The sequence below is a fragment of the Trachinotus anak genome, unplaced genomic scaffold (genome assembly GCF_046630095.1).
Source record: "Trachinotus anak isolate AG129_WGS33_773 ecotype Australia unplaced genomic scaffold, CSIRO_AGI_Tana_v1 ptg000026l, whole genome shotgun sequence".
NCBI classification, from domain to species: Eukaryota; Metazoa; Chordata; class Actinopteri; order Carangiformes; family Carangidae; genus Trachinotus; species Trachinotus anak.
In genome coordinates this window covers 14,235,176-14,260,000 of record NW_027273877.1, presented here as the reverse complement: position 1 = coordinate 14,260,000, position 24,825 = coordinate 14,235,176, and the positions used below count along the sequence as shown (strand labels likewise).

The 24,825-nt window shown below is 41.5% G+C and overlaps 2 protein-coding genes across 2 annotated transcripts in view; both read right to left on the bottom strand.

Moving 5' to 3' along the window:
- dhrsx (dehydrogenase/reductase (SDR family) X-linked) overlaps window positions 1-7,593 on the bottom strand; it is an 18,561-nt gene extending 10,968 nt beyond the window's left edge. Inside the window, exons 1-2 of the mRNA XM_071464633.1 lie at window positions 7,460-7,593; window positions 442-549 (exon numbers count right to left, since the gene is read on the bottom strand). Of these exons, the coding sequence (XP_071320734.1) occupies window positions 442-549; window positions 7,460-7,559 (208 nt within the window). The 5' untranslated portion in view covers window positions 7,560-7,593. The remainder of the gene's footprint in view (window positions 1-441; window positions 550-7,459) is intronic.
- LOC139609727 (E3 SUMO-protein ligase ZBED1-like) lies at window positions 681-7,595 on the bottom strand. The gene is made up of 2 exons (XM_071464632.1): window positions 7,460-7,595; window positions 681-4,215 (listed from the first exon to the last, which is right to left on the bottom strand). Exon 2 carries the CDS (start codon window positions 4,163-4,165, stop codon window positions 2,117-2,119), a length of 2,049 nt encoding a protein of 682 aa, XP_071320733.1. The 5' UTR covers window positions 4,166-4,215; window positions 7,460-7,595; the 3' UTR covers window positions 681-2,116.
- Between the last annotated feature and the right edge of the window lie 17,230 nt (window positions 7,596-24,825).

Here is a 24,825-nt window from a genome sequence, read left to right as displayed (position 1 = left end):
ATCTATGAGTGAAATATTTAAAAGAGGGCAGAGCAGAACTTGGACTATGTATTTTGCTTGGCAAGATGAGTGCTGGTCTGACTCCTGACAGGCCCAACTTTTTTCTGCGTGTCATCCCCCCTCTCTCTGCCCCTTTCCTGTCACTCTCTACTGTCCTATCAATAAAGGCAAAAAATATCTTAAAAAAAAAAAAAGAAAGATCCTGTGTTGTTATGCAAGTCCTAAAATAAAAAGTGGATTTTACAGTTATAGTGCACAGCTGGTGTCTTCTTCTGACAGTAGGTGCTTGAGTTATTCACACGTTGGGAAAATATTTCAGTTAGAGCTGGACTGCAGAGATGTATTGACCTGTGTTAAGAGGAGAGCGCAGGGTATATACACAGTAATCTGACAGGCAGAACTGCTGACTGAGGAAAGGCATATGATTGGACAGTAGCCTACCTATGATAACATGCATGCCAAGGCTTGCCAGGTGTCTCGCTGTCTCTAAACCCATTCCTCTGGTGCCCCCCGTCACAATGGCAACCCTTCCATTTTGCTTGGGTAAGACTGTATGGAGGAGAGAGGGCACCACATGAGTACATAATTGACAGTGAATAAAATTGCATCCGTTGCCCCTGTGATAGACAAACAGTTGTGATTAATAAATATGGTGTGAGTAACAACCACACAGGCAAATGTTGAAAACAAAACCTTTACTTTCAAGTTTTTTTTTTAACATCATACAGTGTATGTACCAATGGTCTGCAGAGAAACGCATTTTTATGTTGACTCAAACAGCCTAGCGAAAAACTGAAAGTGCAACAGATAGAAAATAGAGCTTACAGCAAAAAGGTGGGTAGATGTTTGTAGGAGGCAAAGACAGACAGAGACAACTCACAGTATTACTGTTACAATATTACTATAATCTTTAAATTCCTTTAAGTCTTCATTACAGATCTGTTGATCCTACTGGAACATGTAATGGCTGATTCTGCTGCAACCTTCATTACCATGAACAACATTTATCTGTACAGACTTTGACAAAAAAACAAACAAAACAAAAAATCAAAAAACCCACAACTATGGAGTTAAATTATTTTCTTATTTGCACAATAGCAAAATACATTTCAAAAATGTATACTGTTGATTTATAGACTTTTATTACACTCTTTAACTGCACTATCTGAACAATAACGGAATCTTAATCTTTCCTTCTTTTACCTGACACTGAGACCAGAAGATTAATATCACTCCCCAAGTACAGTGCCGGAGTCAGGATGTGACATTAAGACTGGGAGCAGTGGGAAACAGCTAGCCTGTGTTGGTCCAGAGTAAAAGTTCCAGAGCTCAAGCACTTATAATGGCACACAGAGAGGGTCAGTAAAGATACTGAAAGGGCTGATAAAACCTTTAGAGATATTTTGGCCAATGTGGCGTAGCACAGGGATTTGTCCCAGTATGCCCAATGGCAGTTCTGACTGTGGCTGTTATTGTACTAACGGCATTAACGGCCAGCTGCACTTCACAGAGGATACATTAAGTTATTAGGACACATCCTTCAGGGACCATGGATGTGGGCAAGCAATCATCCGATACTTGTTGAGATATTAAGCTTGGAGCCAGTCTACTAGCATACATTACATGTATGGTTTTAGTGTTCTTATTTTTTGAACAACAACAACAGCTCCACAGTAGGTATCTACATATCTCTTTATATAGATTAAGCAAATGAAGCTTCATTATTGAGCTATAAAGGTGTTAGTAAGCATATGTTTTTGAGTTTCTCCTGCTTCCAGTCTTTGTTCTAGTAGGGCTAAACATGTCCTGGGTTAAGCACTGTGTCTCTGTCATGAGATTGATACAATATTCTTATCTAGCTCTTAGAAAGAGAGCAGGCTTTCCCCCAAATTTTACCCTACTCCTAAATGACAGGGTGAGACAATATAGGCCAAACTCTTTCGATACAGATTATAGACCAAAACTCAAAGAAAGTTAACAGGTACATTACATTTTCATAGTAATGACTGAAATGCCTTGATCTTTTTAATGCTTCAGCAAGTCGCCTATGTAGGTCCTAGTGCACAGACAATAGAGTTGTCAAAATTCTCTGACTTTATACAATTTAAGCCCAAAGTCACTCAAGAGGCTGACTCAGAGTACAGTTTCCTTCCCAAACACTGTCCAAATCCTCCTCACAGGGTTCTGCTTCATAGTAACTCCGCGAGTTCTCATACAAGAAGACCTGCTGATCTACTAGAGCTGGAGCTATGCGGTTCCTCTTCCCACACAGAACAGTTCCAGAGGAACTGAATAGCCTGTGACAAGGAACACTTGTGGCAGGAACACACCAGTATTTCTGCAGGACCTTGGGGAGTGTGGGGAACAAGGCTGCATGACTTGACCACCAGAGCAAAGGGTCTTCATTTAGACCTAGAACCCTCTGTGACTTATAGTTGCTCAGCTCCTCTACCACCTGAGCATGCAGCTCCTCCTGGCTCTGGTCTGCATCAGACTGGCAAAATATGGCAGCCAAAGGGTTGTCTTGGGTTGTACTGCTGGCTGAAGATCCTCTTAGAGGTGCCTGTTTTTTGCTAGGTGGCTCATTAGACAACAAGGAGAAATCATCGAGACATTGGTCTGACATCTGCTTCTCAAGGATGGCCTTTGCCTCCTCAATGATGTTGCTCTCAACTTTGGAGCGTTCCTGAGTGGACAGGAAAGGCAACTTCTTGTACCGGGGATCCAGGAATGTAGCGATATTGAGGAATGTTGAGATCTCTTGTGATAGTGGCAAATTCTGTGAATAGGTGCTTGATAGGACCTTGGAGATGACCTCTTTGGTCATGCTGATCTCTTTGACATCCCCTTCCTTGACCTTGAGGTTGGTGTTCAACAGCATATGAAGTACAGGCCTCACCATGCTAATGGTTGGGTACCTGCAAGAAGTCATCATATTTGCAACAACTTTAAAAGGCTGGAGGACTTCAATCAAGCCCTCCAATAAAGTCCAGTCAGAGCCATCAAAGCTGAAATGTTGGCTGCTGGAACTCTCTGTAAGTGTTGCAGTTACAGCAACCTGTTGCTCTTTTAGTCTTTGTAACATCGCTAATGTGGCCAACCAAGACCTACCCTTGTCTGTGATGAGTTCACACTGAGTGAGGCCATGCTGCTTCTGTTTTTCCCTTAGCAGATACATTGTGGGTTCTCTGAAATGATCAACAAGTTTGCGGCAGCATCCCAAAAAGCTTTCGACCCGTGGCAGCTGGAAGGCTTCATCCATTGCGTGATTGATGGTGTGTCCAAGGCAAGGCATTTCCACAGACAGTTCCAGGAGTGAGCATGCTTTGACAATGTCTACTGAACCATTTGTTGTTGCACCGCTGACTTTATGAGTTATCCCCCATTCTACAAAGGTTTCATACATTGCTCGGGTGATATTCTCTGCTGTGTTTTCTTCTTGTACTTCAAATGTTTTGAGGCACTTGTTGATCATAGAGAAACCAGTTGCACTATTGTAATTTACTGAATGCATAGAGAGTGAAATGTATGTTCTGTTCTGGGTTTGACTTTGCCAGAGGTCTGTAGTAACACCACAGTTCACAACCCCAGCAAGCTCACTAAAGACCTTGTCCCGGGTTCGGCAATACATCTGTGGAACCATTTTAACAGCCAGTTCATTTTTGCTGGGTGGAGAGTACCCTGGGTCAACAGTACTCATTAAGGTCTTAAAGGTACGCTCTTCAACTACAGATACAGGGTACAGCCCCTCACAGATGAAGTTGATAATAGCTATTGTCAGATCATTGTGTCGTCTGTTTTCATAGTCTAAGCTCTGTCTTATGTTTGTGTCCTGGGATTGTTGCTGACCATGTAGACCTGAAGGTTCAGTCTTTATCCTGGAAAATGCTGTGGCAAACGCCTCACGCATCTGATCCGTGTTGCTCTTCACAAACTCACTGAACTCTACTGGATGGTTCTTTTCAAGGTGGTACGACAGATTGGAGGTATTTCCAGAGTAGGCAATTTGACTCATACATACGCGACAGTATATCCGTTTCCAGTGCAATATGCAGCCATCTGCATCTGTGTCAAAGCCAAAGTATTTCCAGACTTTGCTTTTTGCTCGTGGGTGTGCCACCAGATTGAGGCCAGAGCATGAAGGTCCTGAACTTTTACCCTCCATTGGTTCCTTTTGGTAAGCAATCCACTTCGATGCCTTCACTTAGTGAGCACCTAACAAGAATAGCGAAATAAACATTTGAGGATATTTACAGGTAGATGAAACCATTGCAGCCATTTGTGAATACACAATTCGATGGGATTTTCAAATCTTTCAGTGTGATATCAGTTGAATCCTACCCAGGTGAAATATCTCATTCATGTACATTTCCATGCACACAAAAACCAGATTACTATGAGAGTTCAGGTAAAATATAACTCGATAACCTCTGATGTAGTGCTATGATCTATAAAGGTTTTATGGAAATAGTCCTCCAATTAGATTCATCCCATATCCTCAAAAAGTAGAGGAAAATGTGGATAAAAATGTCATCATTGTATCTGTGATTCTATATTGTAATCAATTATATATATAGTGGGGTCCAAAAGTCCCATTCAAGTAAAGTGGCTGATAAAATATGTAAGGAAGTAGTGACGGAATTTTCACTTCATATTTGCTTGTCTTTATACTTTATGTTAGTGCTGCATTTGACACTATCACTCACAAGATTTTATTACAGAAACTGAAACCTGTCATTAGCATTAAAGGAACCACACTAGGCTGGTTTAAGTCATATCTATCAGATAGATACCAGTTAGTTTATGTTAACTAACAAAAGTTAGTCGTGGAGTTCCATGGGGTTCTGTGCTTGGACCAATACTCATCACCATAAAGGATGGATGACCTCTAATGTTTCACTTCTAAATTCAGTCAAAACTGAAGTTATTGTGCTTGGTCCTAAACACCTTAGAAATACATCTGTTAAAATAGGTGCTTTGAATGGCGTTGCCTTGGCCTCCAGCGCTACATTAAGAGTTAGGGTTAGGGTTAGTGACCAGTATATGCCCTTAACTTCACACATGAAACACATCTCTAGGACAGCCTTCTTTCACCTGTGCATTATTGCAAAAAATTAGAAGCATCCTGTCTCAAAGGGATGCAGAAAAATTAGTCCATGCATTTGTTACCCCTACATTTGACTACTGTAATTCATTTATCATCAGGATGTCAGAATAACTCTGAAGTCTTCATATGATCCAAAATTCTGCAGCCCAAGCACTGACAGGAACTACAAGAAGAGATATCTGTCCTGTGTTAGCTTCTCTGCATTGGCTAGAATTCAAAATCCTTCTCCTTATGCACAAAGCCAGAAAGCCCTTAGAGCCCGTACTTGCCCCCATTTCTCTCTTCTTAACCCAACTGATCGAGGCAGACGGCCAATCACCCTGAGTCTGGTTCTGTTGTCGTCAAGTGCTGTTCGCTGGGGGAGCTATTGGGTCTTGACCTTAGTCTGTAAAGTGCCAGGTAATCAATGTTGTGATTTAGCACTTTACAAATAAAACTGAACTGAATAAATCCTACGGCAATCAGTCTTCATTTGTTTGTTGTGGTGAAGGAACAAGAATTTAGGAAATCCCATTACTACTCGCTAAATGGCCTACATTCCTTGAGAGATAATAAGATTATAACCCCCTTTTACCATCTGGAGGCATAATCAGCTCTTTGTCTTCAAATACAATGCATTATTTCTCATTCCTCAGTCACATGCTTTAACACAAAATTCCATTTTGGTTTATAACTTTAAATATAACAATCAAAGACTATTCTCTCCAGTGTATTCACTCCAGAGCACAACAAACTTTTTCCACAGGTTTTTCACATCTTGTGGTCTTCAGCACATAGGCTTCAATCAGCTGAAAGTTCAGCTTCAATCAAGCAAACTCTAGAAAAGCTCTAGAAAGGCACACAGTGAATTGGAATGATTTTATCAAACTACTGCTTTTGGGGTCAAGGGTGAAGCTGCCATTCAGAGAGGATTAACATCACAGGGGGAAGCTGGGGATGAAATCTTGCCTGTGCTCCTTGGTGATTTAACTTGTGATTCAGGTTGAATTACCGGATCTGGTCTGTGATAGACGCTCAGCAGGATAAAGAGGAAGAAGACTAAAGCCACCACGGGGGGCACCGCAGAGCTGAAGCGGAGGCTGTACTGTGTGAGTTGAAATCATCCTCCTTCTTAGAGTTATAACTCAGACTACATGAACACAGAGAAAAATGCATATTGATATGTTTCAGTGTGACTCACACATCCTGAAGGTATCATTATCTGTGATGTGGAGCTACAGTAAAGCTGCATGAATCAGTTTAGAAATCAGAGAAAAAAGAGGCTGCAGACCTCGGCTGAGAATCATCACATTTTTATGTCTGCACATCTACAGGGACACTGCTCACAGGTGCTGATCATAGCTCTTTTAGCATATTTTTAATGGGGACAGTTTGATGGAATGGAAACAAACAGGGCTGAAAGTTTTAAACATCCCTGAATCTGACATCACGAAAACACATGAAGATTTCACAGCGTCTTTGTCACCTGATTACTTACATTTTTTCTGTCGGCCTTGCTTCCCAAACAGTCTATATGTTTTTGTTTTCAGGAGAAATATTTTAAGTTGCCCCCATATTCACACGAAAGTCAAATTTCACACTGAGTTGATTAAAACATAAAGAATCAGTGGAACAAGTAGCTCTTCTCATGGAAAGTCCAGAGTGGAGCTTTCCTTGAGTTTTAGACAGACTGTCCCACATTTAGAGAGGCAGGGAAATCAATAATTCAATTTTTGATAAATTAATAAAATCTGTTTCGAAGACTGTGTGGGCTGGTATGTCTTTTAATGGCGGCATGGCTCTCATTTGACTGTTGACCAGTGGAAGGTGTTAATAGTTAACATTATCAATGCTGTGTTTAAATATTCATGCTGTGGGTTGTTCAACTGCGGACCTTAAAAAAGGCTAACAATAGATAGTATCGATTGTATTGAATTATAGAATTTAACTTGATAATAACTGGATAACAAAATGTCTTTGAGATGATGTAATGGTATGCCATCATCCTGCTGTTATCATCATGAATGATTCAATAATGACAGGGTTAGACGGTCAGATTCAATAGTAATGTTTTCACAGTTCAGTCCCGTTTGAACAGTCTGATGCAGCCTTGCAAACATTTTCTATATTACCCCCCCATATTACCCCCCCCCCCGTCCGTGTATCAGGTGTATGCCGAACTGACCACAAGACCCCGGAGGTAAAAATCACTACAGTCATTTTTTGATGTTATCTTTCGTCTATAAATGAAACAGGAGTTTATCGGACATGGTCGTCTCGCCCACGGAGTCCGGCACGCAGAGTGGACACGTCCAGGACAGGACAGAGGGACAGAGGGACAGAGACAGAGACAGAGACAGAGATGTGTCTGACCTGGCAGCGGGAACGACCTGTTGAACAGCTGGTACAGCAGGACTTTCATTCCGCACAGATACAGTCTGACCAGAGGAACCAGCACCTTCAGCAGCCACATCCTTCTGCGTCCCACCCAGCGGCGTCCGACTCCCACTGTACGACACCGAAATGAGTCCGGGTCGGCGCCTGCACCAGATAAGCCTCTCCGTGGTTCCGCCCCCAACAGGATTGCGTCACAAGATCCCACAAAAATGGTACAGATTAAGTGTTAAGACAAGAAAGCTTATTTTAAGGCCTCCGTGTTTTCTCCTCATACATCTTGTGAGTGTAATGACTTATAGCCTAAAGCTGTGTGTGGTTCAATGACTATTTAAATTCATCATTCACTTTAAACACACCTTTTAATTTGCACACTTGTTATAACACACGGCCTCGTGTCTTGAAGTACAGTGACCCTGTGTAGACAGAGGACTGAAGCTGCTGCTTATACACAGCCTATATAAGCACTTTGTTAAGGTCCTGTCATGTTCCAATACGCTTTCATTAATAATCACTGTTGGGGAGTAGTGAACTCGATATAATTAAACTAGTAGTTTAACTACATTTCGCAGTAGCTTGCTTGTAGCTGAGCTACATTTATGTATGCATAGATATAAATATTTTTTTTGGACATTTTGGTATCATCACCTATTTGAATCTACAAACAACCTTCAGCCATGAAAGGACTCGACTGTAACTGAGCTGCCTTTGACCAGGCTGTAAGACATGTCCGAGCGGTGCAGGAGCTGGGGGCAGTGGTTGCTCAGTGCTCACACAGCTACAACATCATTATGGATGAACCTCCTGAATCTCAGCCGGAGGAAGAATCACTATGCTCATACTGAAGCAGTTATTGCTGACAAAACCAAAGCTGACATTCCAGGACTTTCCCATGGACAGTGAGGTATTTTATCTTTTCGGTTCATGTCATGACGGGTAAACAAGTGGGCACTTTTTGCAATAAACAGGCATGTGATGTGGCTTGTGTTATGTTTTGTTGTAATTTCATATCACATGCGCATTGTCAATTTGATCAATCTTTTATAAAGTAGTTTGAACAACATATTCTCAGTAGCTGTGGTTAACTAGTGCTTCTTCCAATGTGAAGGTATTGGTAGGTTTCAAAGTATCTTCCCCATCACATGTTGACACATTCTGGACTGTAGCCAGGATTTCAAACCCCTCAGATATATACCAACTCAACTCACTCAGACAGTAAAATGTTGTTTCTGTTTAGTGAGATAGTTAACTGTATTTTTCTGTAAATTTCATTTCCCAACATGAAGGTCTAAATGCTCCATTTCTGTCTCATAGATTTTTCTGAACCTCTATAATAAATATAAAAAATCTTAAATACTGGAATCGGCCTATAAAATAACCTAGTTTTAAATTATACAATCCAAATTTCCCAGGATACAAAAGATTCATAGAAGGGTCTGGATGAATCAATATCCTCTATTGAATCACTTGCCATGGTGTGCTGTTCCATAGATACACAGTAATTCTTGTGCTGCGGTGGAAAAGATTCGTGACGGAGTGGGGTCATTGCCTGTGCTCAGGCTATATTTGACATTTGGGAACGTATCTACAGTATAATGAGCCTGTAATATGAATTTCTTAACCACCACTTGAAATGTGACTGATGATGTCTTCCTGCAGGGGGGGGTGGGATCTGTCATGGTCATGCCTCTTTCATGTTCCATGTGGCTGCATGAAGGAAGTGTCCGATCTGTATCTGCAGATAATAACGGCTGATGAACTGAAATTTTGATTGTCTACATTTTACCCTTGTTGTTAAGGTCAGTCTGATACAACAATTACAGGTCAGAAATCTATGAAACTTTTAACCAGGGCCACCATCTTTCCCTGACCTTAACCAATGACAGGGGCCCAATGTGACAGTCGCGCACTTTCTGCATCCTCCGTCCACACCAACCATTTCCTGATTTCTCCACGGCAGTTCATAAATGAAGCACTTCATTCATTCAGTCACAGAGACTTGGCCTCTGAACATAATTCAGCATCTGGAACGACTTCTGGGTTCAAACCTTGGTCTGGGGCCTTTCTGAGTGGAGTTTGCAGGTTCTCCCTGTGTCTGCGTAGGTTCCCCCCGGGTATTTCCTCCCATAGTTCAAAGACATGCACATTGCCTGTAGGTGCGAATGTGAGTGTGAATGGTTGCTTGTCTCTATGTATTAGCCCTGGGATGAACTGGTGCCCTGTCTAGGATGTACCCTGCCCTCGCCTAGTGTCAGCTGGGGTTGGCTCCAGCCCCACATGACCCTGTATGGATAAGCAGTATAGATAATGGAGGGATAAAGTTCTAGGAAACAGGATATGGATATTAGTACAAATTCCTTCCTTCCTGATTCATACTGGTTCTTAGACAGTATGTCGGTACAGTGGATGGAAAAAACACCAGTTGGACCAAAGAGTACGGTGACTTTTCACAAAGCAAAATAACAATTCAGAAAACAAAACCTCTTGTTTGTGATTGGACAGAGTCCCTGGTGACAATTGCATGTCATTTCCTGTTTCTTCTGTGTACTCTCAACAGTGTTTTTGCATGTATTTCAAACTGAGTTTGAAAGAATGGAGGAGGAGGGTGAAATTACAGGGGAACATCTTAACAAAGGACATATGATGTAATTCTTGATATCGTGATATCAAAATGTCTCTCGGGAACCTGAAATCACACCTGAAGGAATTAGGACTGAGGGATGGGGAGACTACTCTTCAACAAGTGATATCAGGAGGGTCATCTTATCAGAGCTGTGTGACCTGGACAGATGTTTGCATATAGATCTATGTGGCTGACTTTAAAACAAAAGCATGGCCTCTGTGTTGAAAGGGAGATGGTAATGTGAACCCTTCGTCAACTGAGCCCCCGCGGTACCTTGTCTCGGTGAAGTCGCAGGTTTATCAGATGCACATACCACTCTATGAGTCCAAATTACTTGTGCCATGTAGAACGTGCCACAAGTAATATGAGAGTACACAGAAGAAACAGGAAATGACATTATTGATCCCTTGGGCAAATTCAAATAGTAGTCCAGCAACTCAATAATGTATGCAGTTTAGATTTAGGTCCATGTCATGATCACAATAGTAAACCTTGTCTTGCATGAACACCACATCAATCAGGCAACGGTCAGGGTGAAAATCTTTATTTTGGAAGAAAGAAAGAAAAAGACAGAAAGAAAGAAATAAAGAAAGAAGGAAAGAAAGAAAGAAAAAGACAGAAAGAAAGAAATAAAGAAAGAAGGAAAGAAAGAAAGAGAAAGACAGAAAGAAAGAGAGAGAGAGGAAGAAGGAAAGAGTGGTCAATTGTACTGATCTAAAAGATCTTTTTAGCCCTGATTAACACACAGTAGTCAAGGCTGCAGCCGAGGAGCCCCATGTGTTCAGTGGCCCTCTTTATAATTATTTAAAATCAACTTCAGAGAAAACAGGACTCCTAAAATGGTTTGATAATTCTAAATAAGATGTGACTGGGCTCATACAATAAATCCTGACTCACTGCAGTGTAGTCTGTGCCAGCAGGTAAGTCGATGAGAGAAAATCTCTAAACTGACTGGATGTTTGAAGACTGACAGGTGATCATCTATTCAGCCTGATGAGGACAACCAAAGCAGGAGGACCCCTAGCTGAAACACTTGAACTGGACCAGTTAGCTCTGATGACAGCAGGACCAGGATCCTGTGCCACAGCCACCCCCCTCAGATGAAAAGGAGCCTGAGGCAGACACACCTCCAGAAGAGAAACACAGAAAGGCCACTTCATGAAACAGCCACCCAAACCTTAAGATTTGTAGCCTCAAGTTTATTCTTTCTGCATTTCACGTGTAACTACAGGGATCCTGTGTAGACACAAGGGTTGGGAGTTACGTTAAAATTTCCCAGCTCCCATTCCTTCTAGCTTGTCTTTGAGAATTGGGGGTTGGACGATGTTAAATGCACTTGAGAACATGATCCTCACATCACTACCTGGCTCATCCAAGTAAGAAAGGACAGCACCATCCACTCCCAATATGTTGCTTGTAAGCAAACTGTAGGGGGTCTAATGTGAGTTTGCTCCAGCCGCTCCAGGGTTTTCATGATGTGTGATGTGAGGGTCACTGGTCTGTAGTCATTTATCTCAGCCGGACACTCTACGTTAGGTACCAGAACAAGACATGATGTTTCCCACACCCTCCCTGTTTGCAGACTTCAGTTTAAGATCCTCTGGAGAGGTTCAGCCAGCTCAGCTGCACAGTCTTTAAGCAGCCCCGGGCAAACACCATCAAGGGGGAAATGCCAGACAAGGTCTGTGGGCTGTAATTGAAATTCGACAGGGTTTATTATGGGCTGCATTATACAGTGTTCGACAATAGTAAACCTTGTCTGGCATGAACACCACATCACTGTCAAAGATCTTTTATTACAACCAGCCTTCATCAGTCCAGCAACCAGCGATTGCCGATATATTTGCATAATCAGTGAATGCAATTGTGGAAAGAAATACAAAATCACCTGTTTGGGATTATTTTGGTTTTAAACCTGATGCAACCAGGAAGCCAGGGGACCTAAACAAGGCAATCGGCCATCTTTGTGTGAGGTTTTGTGAATACACGATCCTGCTGAGCTGCTGCTGTAAACTGTGAAGACAAGTTGAGCAGCTCTTCAGCACCATGTCAGATGGCATCAGGTGAAGAAGCCTCCACTTCAGTCTCCAAATGAGCAAACAGGTGAGGAGAACATGCTGTTAGATGATCAGGGTGCACAACCGCACACACAGTTTTTGGTGTAATTCTCAAATTTTTGAGAAGAATTGACGTGGCTTTTCTGCACCAATTGATCAGACAGCAACCTACAAAGATGGCTTCAATGTCAGTTAGTCACTGCTTTATTTAATGAAAGATGGACATCAGTGCTACAAGGATGTGCATCATACAGCCCAACTCCGACTGTTGGTTCCTATTAGTGCACACTTTGAATTGTGCTTTACAATTTAAATGAGCAAAATAAAATGACAGATATCACCCAAAAAACCAGCAATGGACCCAGTAGACACAGCAGTGATGCCCCGACAGTTTTACATATATTTACTGCTGTATATTTTACATTTGGCATCTACAAAGGTAGACATGCCCACACATTCTGGACTGCCCTTGGGGCCGGGGCCAGGACTTTACAAACACTGATCTCCTGCTTGAATTTACTTTTCTGTAAATTTCCTTTCCCAACATGAAGGTCTAAATGTTCCATTTCTGTCTCATAGACTTTGATAAATATAAAAAGTATAAAAATATAAAAAGTCTTAAATACTGGAATCTAATTTTTAAAGAGTCTCAGAAAAGGCACACAGTCTGGATTAATCAATATCCACTATTGCATCATTTGTCACGGCCTGCTGGTCCTTGAACACATTAATTCTTGTGGTGATGTGGAAAAGATCATTGATAGAGTGGGATCATTGTCTGTGTTCAGGCTATATTTGACATTTGGGAGCATATCTACTAAATAACAAGCTTCTTACATATCAATATTCAGTCTATGACTGACTGGATGAAGTACGTGGTTTATGAACTGGCCCACGGACATCAGGAAGTGGTTGGGGTGGACGCAGGATGTGCACAAAGTGTCACATGCGGCTTCATTTTAACTTCATTTTAAATAGAAGGGGAGATGTTTTCCTGACAAAGGTTCTGCATATCTCTTGTAATACTGATGCCCAAGTATTTGAAGCCATTCCTAGACATGTGGAATGGTAAACGTTATCCTGTACTGGAAAAGCTAGGTCGTTAACAGGGTAACATTCACTGTTACTAAAGTTAAGTTTGTACTCCGAGAATGTACCAAATGTCTTCAATGCATGGGTAATAAGAGGTATACTTATAAATATATAATAATGAATCATCTGCATACAGAGATAACCTGCGCTCTTCTCCACCTCTATGAATTCCACTTACTGATGGCAGTGATTTGAGTATGATGGATAAGGGCTCTATGGCTAAGGCAAATAGCAATGGACTGATTGGGCATCCCTGACGAGTCCCTCTTGACAGCTGGGAGTACTGTGATTGCTCACCATTTAAAGGAGGCTTTAGGTTGTATAAAAGTTTAATCCATGAAATAAAATTGGGGCCATACCCAAAATGTTTTTGTATTCCCATTCCACCCTGTCAAAGGCTTTCTCTGCGTCCAGTGAGACAACCACCTCTGAAAGCAGCAGTATGAGTTCCTGTTTTTTGCTTTGGAGGTGAAGCTGTAGATCTTGGTGGCATAACAGGAGAAGTTCAAATCATAATTCAGAACTTATAAAAAGGTTATTTTATAGGCTGATTCCAGTATTTAAGACTTTATGTTTATTATAGAGACTCAGGAAAAAGTGTGTGAGACAGAAATGGAACATTCAGACCTTCATGTTGGGACAGAAATGTACAGAAAAATACAGTTAACCACTTCACCAAAAAGAAGCAACACCTGAAGTCTGAGTGAGTTCAGCTGGTTGAGGTCTGAGTGTTTTTATAATCCTGGCTACAGTCCAGAGTGCGTCAACATGTCCACCTGTGCAGCTGCACATGTAGAATATATACAACACTAAATATTAGTCAATCTGTATGTGTCTAATTTGACCACTACAGTAAATTCTAATCCAGTGGTTCCCAACCTGTGGGCTGGGGCCTACTGGTGGGACACAGAAGTATTGCAAGTGGGCTGACGTCATCATTTTTCAAACAGTACAATTTCAGTGAAAAGATGTAATCATATAAAATATAAGTAATTTTTTGTAAATGTTGTGTTTAAAGTTTTAAATGAAATGATCTTTAAAAACATTAAAATCTTCAAAAACTCCTTTCATAGTTTTTTTCCTTTGATGAGCCAGTGATGTTGTTGCCAGGCAGACCTCTTTGCTGCCGGACTGTGTTGTATAATTGTTTGCTATTTCAGTCTGATTGTGCACTAAAAGATTTCATGCATGGTAAAAGCTGGGGCATCAAAATGGATATCTGGTCAGCTACAGGAATAATTAAAAGGAGAGATGGTGACTAGTGATTTCTCCCCTTTCAAAAAAAAAAAAAAAAAAATTGAGCCTACCTGGTTTTCACTTCAATACTGAAGGTTGGATCATTATCGTCAAAATAAAAAGTGCTGTCAGAAGGCATTATTTGGCCTTGGATGTGGTTCATCAACATTTTCTAGACTTTCAAGTGGGGCCATGAGTTGGAAAAGGTCGGGAACCACAGCTTGAATAAAGTGTTCAGTTGTTCCTGATATATCATGTTCATAAGGAATGGGATGGACGTGAGGTCTCAATGACCTTTGACCACTGGCCACAAAAATTGAAACAGTTCATACTGAGTCCAAGCGAATGCATCTGGAAATTCCCTCGAGCTGTTGTGTTCAAGACAATGAGGCGGACAAACAACCTGAAAACGTGTCTCCACACAGGCATAAAAAAAAAAGTAAATTTAAAGGTGCCTTAATCGATTTTTAGTCCCTGAGGGTTTGGTGCAGCAAGCTGAACACACTATGCTGACGTATCATCACACTATAAAGCTGATATGATGAACTTATTAGCAAACACTTGCTTGTCTCCACATGATCATTAATGAGGGGTGGTGTTTCTAGCCACCTGATGAAGCAAGGACAAAACAGGAAAATATTATAATATGATAAAATATTTAGCTGCTAAATGCTCCACTGTGTTCACCAGCTGGTCCCTCGGTGTGTCTGTCTGCTGTTTGCTGCTGAGCAGGGTGTGGACGGTGGCTGAATCCAGACAGTTAAAAGGTGCAGATATAGAAGCTGCAGAGCCTGTGGTAATTATCTCTGGGTTCATTACCATGGTGACACCTTTCACATTTTATAAAACCATTTGACCCATTGTTGATATAAAATATTGAATGGTGCACCTTTAAAGACACTTGTTTTACTTTGATTGACAGCTCACATTAGTTTGTTTGTTCACAGAGTCTGTTCCTCTGAATTGCTGCCAACTTGTTTTCATGAAGACGTTTTCGTGAATCACACAGGTCTGGTTTTATGCTCACTGACCGTTGACAGCAGTAAAATGATGCAAGGGGCTGTGCAGTTTTTCAAGCCAGCCACCTGTTTACATCTGTGAAAGAAAAAATAAAGTGTGGATGAAAAAGTTACTGTACTATAAATCACAACTTGTATTTCAACACAGATCCCAGTTGCTCCAAGCAGCTGCCAGTACAGCTTTTTATCCAACAAGGTAAAATCCCCACGATCTGAGCCTCCTGAATGTCCAGAAATCACTGCCGGTGCTAAAGATACAATCTTCCACCAAACCTTGAAGGGATGTGAGTGACCCACAGACCCAGTGCTTAGCTATAGGCCTGAACACCACACCCTCCTGTCTGCTGACTTCTCACTTCACTGATGCCCCAACCACAGACCTCAGTCCCTATTTTGGACTATCTGTAAGTCCCCACAAAGGTGTGCAGCAAAAAAAGGTACTGAAAGGAAAGTTCCACTGCTCCTTCTCTTCAGTCCCTGACGTACACTCATCCTTTACCTAAGGAAAAGTACAAACTGTAATGTGACATTATGTCAGTGTGGAATTAGGTGGAGCTGCTGGGTTTAAGTCCCTCAGATGTGGTCACAGTCCACATTCCAGCATCCAAACTGGGGTCAGCACCCCGGACCCCAGGTTGGATTTTTGCAAGATCACCATCGACCACTATATGAACAGCTGACTGACGCGTTTTGGATCAAAACGCCATACCTGGTGGATACATTCACTCTGTACAATGAGACAAGCAGGCGGATGCAGGGGCCCGAATCAAACATCAAGCTGTGCAAAGACGCTCTGGACACTTTTGTACGTGAACTGGAATACAGAGCTGGAAAAATGTCAAAAGGGGAGTTTCACAATTTTCCACTTCTTCAAGTCTGGTGGCACAGAGTTTACCGGGCACATGAACCTGCTCCGAGAGGAGATTAAGAGCTTGATGTCCCCCAGGACTTTAGGCTGGCTGTCACAGCCATCACACCTGACATCGCATCCCTGGTCAGATGTATGCAAGCCCAAGGTGTCTTGGATGCAAGCAAAGGGGGCTCCAAGGAAGAAAGGTTGGGAACCACTGATGTGGAGGATGAGCGGGATGATGGAGGTGGAGAGAGCCACCAGGACGGCCTCGGACTGCACCTCACTGCTCTGTCTGCATGTTCCACGGCAGTCAGAGCAGCTGCAGATGTGCACACACGGTGGGGAAGTCCTCCACTGAGACGACATCAGCCTGGTCACTTTTCTGTCTGTCTTTCTGTCTGTCTTTCTTTCTGTCTTTCTTCACATCATTAAATAACAAAAAAATAATGTTACAGTAACTGAGAACAAGAAGTTCCCGTCTCTTTGGTAAAAAGCTGATATGTAGATGAGAACACTGATCCTGCTGCTTTGCAGAGACGCCTTCTGTTGGCCTGACCCAGACAACATGGGTCGGACAGGAGACAGGTGTGAGGTGTGGGATCTGATAACACTGGCTTCATTCAGCAGTGTGTTCTCATTAATAAGGACAGAGGTCATTAAGTTGTGACATTTCTGTGTTTTTAACAAGCTAATCACGAATCTGTAACTTAATATGTTTCTACAGTAACTTCCCAACACTGCATATATCAATATATATCACAATATTCATACTTTATATAAAATATGTAGCTTTTTAAAATACAGGATTGTTTCCCAGCTGCATTTAACTCAACCTTTGCAAATTTCCTCTGGGATTTTTTGGTGTAGCAGGCTAACATGGAGGGTTCCAGGGTGTGCACATTTTCATGTATTTGAAATGTCTTGATGCACAGAACAGCGTGAAATGTTGAATTATTATAAACCATTATCTAATAATGTCATCAGCCCTTTTTTCTTTTTTGAACTTTGAATTTGAAGAATGTAGTATGTTAATGTTACTAAGTTAGAGTTGTTTTATCAGTCCAGCATGTTGGTTACCAGGCCAGTGTGTTCAGAAACACTGGGACAACCTGTGCATGACTGAATAACACCAGATAATTACTGAACAGATGAAGACAGCTGTTATTAGGTGGTGGATAACACAGACAGGTGTACAGTGGCCACTGAGAGGCTCCTTGTTCTATTACTGGCAACACAACTAATATTTACTGACTGACATGACTCATTCTCACCACTAATTGCTCAGTAATGACAGTTGGTTTTAAACTAATCAACCTTTTTCAGGTTCATTAAGAATATTATTTTGCAACATATCTGATGTAAGGACCCTGTCTCAGACTGACACACCCAGCCTGTCTTTAAAAGAAGGCTTCAGGACTAACTCCAGCACAGATCCACGTCTGCAGAACTGCTACTGGTTTTTATTTTGCTTTGAGAAAAAAACTTTGGGAAAAGTTGAAAACTGTGGTCATCATGGAGTTTGGGTTGAAGATTTCTTTCCTTCTGCTGCTGGTAACTGGAACAGTAACAGTAAGAGGTAAGACACTGTTATCAAATGTTGGTTAAAATGATCATTGCATGGTTATAGTATATAGGTGTAGCTTTTTAAGGTGATGGCTGAAAAACAGGAGCTGGGGGTGTTGGCTGATGACAGAACTATTAAAGACTCAATTTGCACATCTTCACTGTACCTCTACACACTAACGTATGTTCAGGCCCCACGAGGGCCCACATAGCAAGTGTGATAGAAATGGAAGTGGTCTGTGCCGACACTGCTACAGATACTGTCCCTGAAATCCTCTTGTTGTTGGTTAAGAGTCTTTTCTATCACACTGGGGGATCTCTGAAGTCAGACCAGTGTGTAAGCTGGGTGTATTATCAGGCAGGAATCCTCTGCAATCTTGGAAAGATTGTGGAATTTTGAAAATCTGACATTGTGATTGAAACAATAAAAAGTATATTTACTGACTATGATAGTGTAAACTGCTGCACAGCTATGATGGCTATGAGCCGCCTGGAACCTGAACAACATCTGCTGCTGCTGACACTGAGCGAAAACTGTAGTTATCATGTGATCAGAGAAGTTGTAATAAATACAGAGGCCACAAGTAACTGAAAAATACGGTGGTCAAAGTTCAACAAAGTGGTAGCTGCAAAATGCAAACTGACTAAAAAAAGAAAAGAAAAAACTAAACAAAAGAAGCAAAAATGTGTTGAAACACTGACATATGGAAGATACATTGTAACAAAATGTAATTCATTGTATTAAATAATATCCAGTTTCAAATGAAATAATTCAAATGAAAACACAGGAACATTATGGGGGGTGTAAATGATTAAAAAAAATCTATTTGTTTATTTTAATTTTATTGTATTTATTCATCTATTTATCTATTTTGTGAGGAGTATATATTATTAAACCAAACAAGAATGGTTATAATTCATCATAAAAGGTTATCATTTCATTTCCAATGGAATTCCTGTGCCTAAATGACCAATACATTAACATTTTTAACAAAGGCCATAATGTAACTTCACTTGTGTTCCAGTTTTAAGAAGCTGTGAAACAAAATCTGCCACTGATTCAAGAGTATTAACAGTGTAGCACAGCATGCTGGTGTATACACCGTCTCCATGACAACACTGAGAGCTAAAACAGAGAGGCTGTGCAGGATCATGATGCCTGTTGTCATGTGATGTAATTATGGCCACTGATTTCACAACCCACCGCTCTGGCAGGGTACATCGCAGCACGTTTCACAACGTCTCGGAGGAGGTGCTGGCATACAGGCTTCTCCATTAGGAAACAACTCTTATGACATTCATAGCTTCTCAAATTATCACTCTGTGCTGCCATAGCAACCAACAAATATGTACTGTATGACTCCCTGCTACATCCAAACACCGAACACATGTTGCTCTTACATACAGACTGATAGAAAGAAAAGGATCAAACTGAGCACAGTGACGAGCATCATCAGGTGTAAGTCACGTTCTTACTCCAGCAGCTTCAGCTGTTGCTTTCAGTGAGAAGCTGATGAGTAGTTTAAAGCGTTTTCATGTCTCTCTCCTGCAGGATCGCACCCGTCTGATGTCAGCGATCACCATGGTGAGTTATCTTAGAACACTCAGAAACTGCCTTTCAGCACCGCTAAATCAATACCAGGAGAGGTTTCATAACCAAAAGGATTATGATGTTGATGACTTAAGTTAAATCCAACTAAAACATCATTTGGTTATATGCAGAATCTGAAAAAAAAAACAAAAAAACAACAAATGCTGTTTTCATTTGAATGAGCCTGGTCGAGGGGAGCTCCGTTTCCGGTGTGGAGAGGATGGGAAGTGAGGAGGGCGTGAGTCAACCAAAGACTGTTGCTGTTGCTTTGTCAAGGTGGAAAGTCCCAGTGGATTAGAGCAGATGTCTGGATGAAGCTCAGCATTGCACCAGTTCTGCTGCCATTATTGTGGTGTAATGAATCATAACACCACCCTTGCATGGGGCCCTACGCCTAAGATTTGTATTTATACCACCACCTGCTTGCAGGGAAACACTGTCACAACCTGAAAGAATAACACTGGACAGACACAATGGGCCCTCTGTACAGTGTATGATACATATATACTGTACAGTATACATCGTTTTTTCATTTGCTTTCCTGCATTTTGTGATTATTTTACCTTCATTTGTGCTGAAACTACAGTGATAATGGACTTTAAAGGTCCCCTGTTTTACAGAGTTTTATGTGAAATGTTGATACATAAGAAGATGTTTGCAGAGAGAAACCAAAGAGAAACCAAACCCTGCACGTTTGGAAGCTGCGTCCAGGTGGGCTGGGGCATAGCTGAGCGTGGTAACTGTTTTGTTGTGACATCACAGAGTTACAGAAGTGCTGATGGCTCGTTTAAAGGAGCAGTTACTGAATACATGCCCTGTGCATCTTGTCCATGGACTGTGCTCTTTGATAGTTTCACAGTATTAACAGAGACCTGAAAAAAAACATGGACATGGACAGCTACCTTGTTCCAATATGGGACCTTTAAGGGTCTTTTAGTTAGGTGCCAGTGATGAGCTGATGTCGATTTGTAGCCGAATACTTTTTCATTGAGTTACCTGCAACTAACTGACTGTGCTGCAAACATAACTAACAGAAGATCACCATGATGTGTGTAGTCCCTCCGGGTTTGATCCCTCGGGTGCTGTTACTCAACCTGTACATGCTCCCTGTGAGTCAAATCATATATATACCTATCACAGCTACGCAGATGACACCCAGATGTACTTAGTGGTTTCACCCCATCAGTGCTTAGAGCTGGATGCAATTCAATTTCCTTCAGTTAAATAAAGACAAGGTGGACATCGTTGTCTGTGGCAACAAGAGGTAAAGGCTGAATGTTACTGCTCAGCTTGATAAGAGAAATGAAAACCCCAGTTAGAAATCTTGGTGTTTTAATTGACTGATTGAGAACCAGTACAATAAATTTGATCATTTCCAACAAATAGGAAGAGTTAGGGATCTAATGAAACTCGTGTCTTTGTCCATTTGTTTTCGGTTCATTTTTTCGATATTTATATTTCTCATTTGATTCTTTGGTTGCTGATTTTCTTCTAGTTTTTATAGCTTATTATTTCTAATGTGGTGCTAATACTTTTCTTTGCTTATGTTAAACGCTTTGAATTGCCTCTGTGCTGTAGACATGAAACTGCTTTTTCTACTCACTGATGTGCTCCATGTTTTTGTGGTCACAGATTCCCATCATGCACCAGCTGTTAACAGACCAAAACGCTGGAGTGGTAAGTTTGCAAATTATTCTGGGCCATTACTCTGATCTATTTTATTACGATGTTGTCAGATATAATGACAGTGAATGGTCATCAAGAGAAATGATTCTGACTTGTTCTACTCCAGCCTGTGACACGTGATGTGATGGGTGTATTTGTCTAATAGCTGTTGACTCACTGATCCCTGATTCTGTCGTCACCTCCAATAATAACCACAAAACCCTAAACTTCCTCCCAGCTTAGTGATGATGGCTCAATCTTTTCTCATGGATTTTCACAACATCACCAAACTAAGTGCTGGATCTCTAAGTAGTTATTAACTTTGAATATTTTGTAATGGTTTTTCATGTCTTTCTGAAACAGGAATTAGTGTGTTTGATTCTCTTCGTGGCAAAGGTGAGTGAATACAGTGGACATACCAACTACTGATTCCATACTAATGCATTAAAATGTATGAATGTAAAATGTACTACTAACCCTCAAACTCATCGATCCACTCATCTAACACCCGGCCAAGTGTATTTTCCAGATGTCAAATGTTCCGTGAATGACACAGGGCAGTGAGGCCCTCTATTTATTCATATCTATTTTCCAGGAGCCTCTTTCTCACGCCCCAAACCCACTAAACCCACTGGAGGAGGTGAGTCTACAAACCTCGTTCAAATGTCCTATACCTTTATCACACTGGCTTTAGAATATTTGTGTAAACCTCAATTGAAAAAAAATCTGATTATGTGCACTTTTATATTCTACATTTTTAGATGGCCCTGGATTCAACCTGGCAGATGCTCTAAGTAAGGTTTGAGGTTGAGACCAAGGTTTAGAGCAACTAATTATTATGTGAAACATTGTACATGTATGAATCTGAATGCCTTCATATTAATTCGTTTCTGTCAATATGCTGCAAGTTGAATATTGACATAATTTTTCTGTCGACCATAGATCCCAAACCTTCCAAGGCTGCTGGAGGAGGTGAGTGCACACACCTGTCTCACCGGTTACTGACGCACAGATGTGTCAAAGTAAAGTGGAAATAATAACTTCTTTTTAAATGTTTTATTCCTAGACGGCGCTGGATTCAATCTGGAGGATGCTCTGCGTCCAGGTAAAACATGGAGCACACTCTTTTCACCAAAAGCCACAATAAGACTTTTTATTTTGAGCCATATAACTTAACACTTTCATATTTTCTTACACGGCTGTTTTTATTCCCTATCGCTGAATGACTTGGCACCTGACTGGAGATGCATCTGGAATTGTGTTGTCAGAGACACTGATAATGAATCTCACTTGAATCTCTTGAATTTCAGTCCACATCTGATCTCATAAAGGTGTGGAGGTGAGATAATTCCTTCTCAGAGCACTTTTTTTTATATGAGAAAAAAACAAAACAATGATGTTTTTCTGTTTCAAGGTTCAGAAGTTAACTTATTAAAAAATGCCAAAATGACATATGATGGATATATGAATGTAGTTGAACTGCCAGCAAGTTACTGCAAAATGTAGTTAAATTACAAGTATAATTACAGGTTGTTGACTTCTCCCCAACACTGCAGTTCAAACAAAAAGTGACTTTTAATTTTTTTCCCATCCAAAAGCACAGGGGAAAAATAATATCAATTTTCACAAAAAGATATGAATTTGTTTCTTATTGTTTTAATGAAGTTGTGACCCCTGATATTTATCTTGGGACCCCTGGAGGGGAACTGGTAACAATTGTGTCATAAACCGAGGACCCAGTGACTGACTGTTGGGTGAACAGTGCCACCATATGGACACGTAGGTATTTTACATCCTGAAAGAAAAGCAAAGGTTTCATTTCTGGGTTCCTCAGTGAATTCTTTACTGTGGATTCAGAGAGAAAGATTCAGCACCATTTTTAAAAAGATTTCTTTAATGTAATTTATAATCTCCTCTAGACTCATCCCCTCACCACTCAATATTCAGAGGACACTGAAGACACTGTCTATGCAGCTGTCCTGTAGCTGGTTGCTGAAGCGCTGTTGCCCTCTGTTAGTAGAACACAATCTGATGGAACAACAGAAACAGGTTTAATTAGTCTTGTGCTCTCTAACCAGTTACCTTTAATGTGTCTTGTTCTACCAGCCGTGAAGCCCGCTGAGAAACCAACAGGAGGAGGTGAGTAATCAACCCCCCCAACACTTCTCTATCTTCATTTTGAATGAAGCTGCCTCTATATTTACCTCCATGGGTGAACAAAGTGAAGACCCTTCCAAACTCCCCCTCAGATTGTCCGGCTAACCTGGTCCAGAAACTGGCCACAGTCATTGAGAATCAGCAGCAGCAGCTCCGCCTGCTGCTGCAGCTGATGGCTCGCTCGCCGTCGTCCCGCTTCAGTCACGGGGCCATGCGCTAGGTGAGAGCTGTGGGATCCCAAGGTGAGTGTGGAGGGTTTTTTCTCACAGGTTTGCTTCCTGCAGCTCTATCGGAACTAGTCACGGCGATGCACACCCTCTGCTCATTTCAACTGACTCAACCTTGCTTGTGTTTTTAGATGTGGAGAGGAAGCGTCGACAGCCGAGACCTGAATACGCCTGAACTTATTCATCCTTTTCCTGATCAATAAACATCTATAAAAACACTGATGTTTAATACGTAACAAGACGACTGCTGGATGATACTCTGTTTAAATCAATAAAGATCATCATCAACTCCTGCGTTATTTTATTTGCATTCACGTTAATAGTAAACCATATTTGGTTGATGGGTGCCGATGAGAAAAAGAGAGGGATAACCTGAGAGGAGCCATGTTCGTGATGAGATTTGAGTGACGGTCACACCAGAGGTTCCTGTCAACAGTGACACCGAGCACTGAGGTTGTGGATATGTGGGGAAGAGAAGAGAGTGGAGCTGTCAATGCTGAGGCAGAGGTTTAGTGTGGACTTCATGAGAGATTTGGGACTAATGATTATTATGTCTGAGGTATCACAATTCAGCTTCAGGAAGTTGGTGAGCATCAGTGATTTCATTCCAGACCAGGGTAAGGGCGGACTGAGTTTCCTCGTCTTGGTGGCGATGAGGAGCCGAACGTCGGATTGAGGATGGGAGAGAAGCGTGATGTGGTTGATGCTGAATGATGATGAATTCAGAGTAAAATGGTCCAAACAGATTGTTGGAGATTAGCTGGGCTTCAAGTTGTGAAGAGATGACACGTTCCAGCATTTCTGACAGAAAGGGGAAGCTAGAGGTGGGTTTGACATTGCCAAGGATTTCTGGCTGGAGTCCTGGGGGGTTTTGAGGTTTTTGAGGATGTTAGTGACGGCAGCTAGTTTGAGTGATTGGGGAAGAGGAAGAGGAGTTCATGATTTCTCCAATCAGTTCAGAGACAGTGGGGAGATGGATGGAGCCCAGAGTGCTAGCTGAGTCTTTCATCCACACCAAAGGTGGACTGGAGGCAACTGAGACCAGGGCTGAGTAGAGACCAGTGGAGATGTGCTTGAGGGAGGTGGTGAAGCTGCTGTGGTCGTTTTTGCTCAGTGATGTTCCTGAGTGAAATGACATGGAAGTATCTAAGTGGCAGCCACGGTAAGAGCTGAAGTTAATGCTGAGGAAAAAGGAGCTTCAGCGCTTCCTGTCTGATCTCCTTTAGTTGCACTGGACCTTCCTTTATAAAATGAAGGGAGGA

Bases quoted from the DNA above. Each gene is read 5' to 3' on its own strand.
- LOC139609727 (XM_071464632.1), bottom strand. From the start codon at position 4,165: ATGGAGGGTAAAAGTTCAGGACCTTCATGCTCTGGCCTCAATCTGGTG.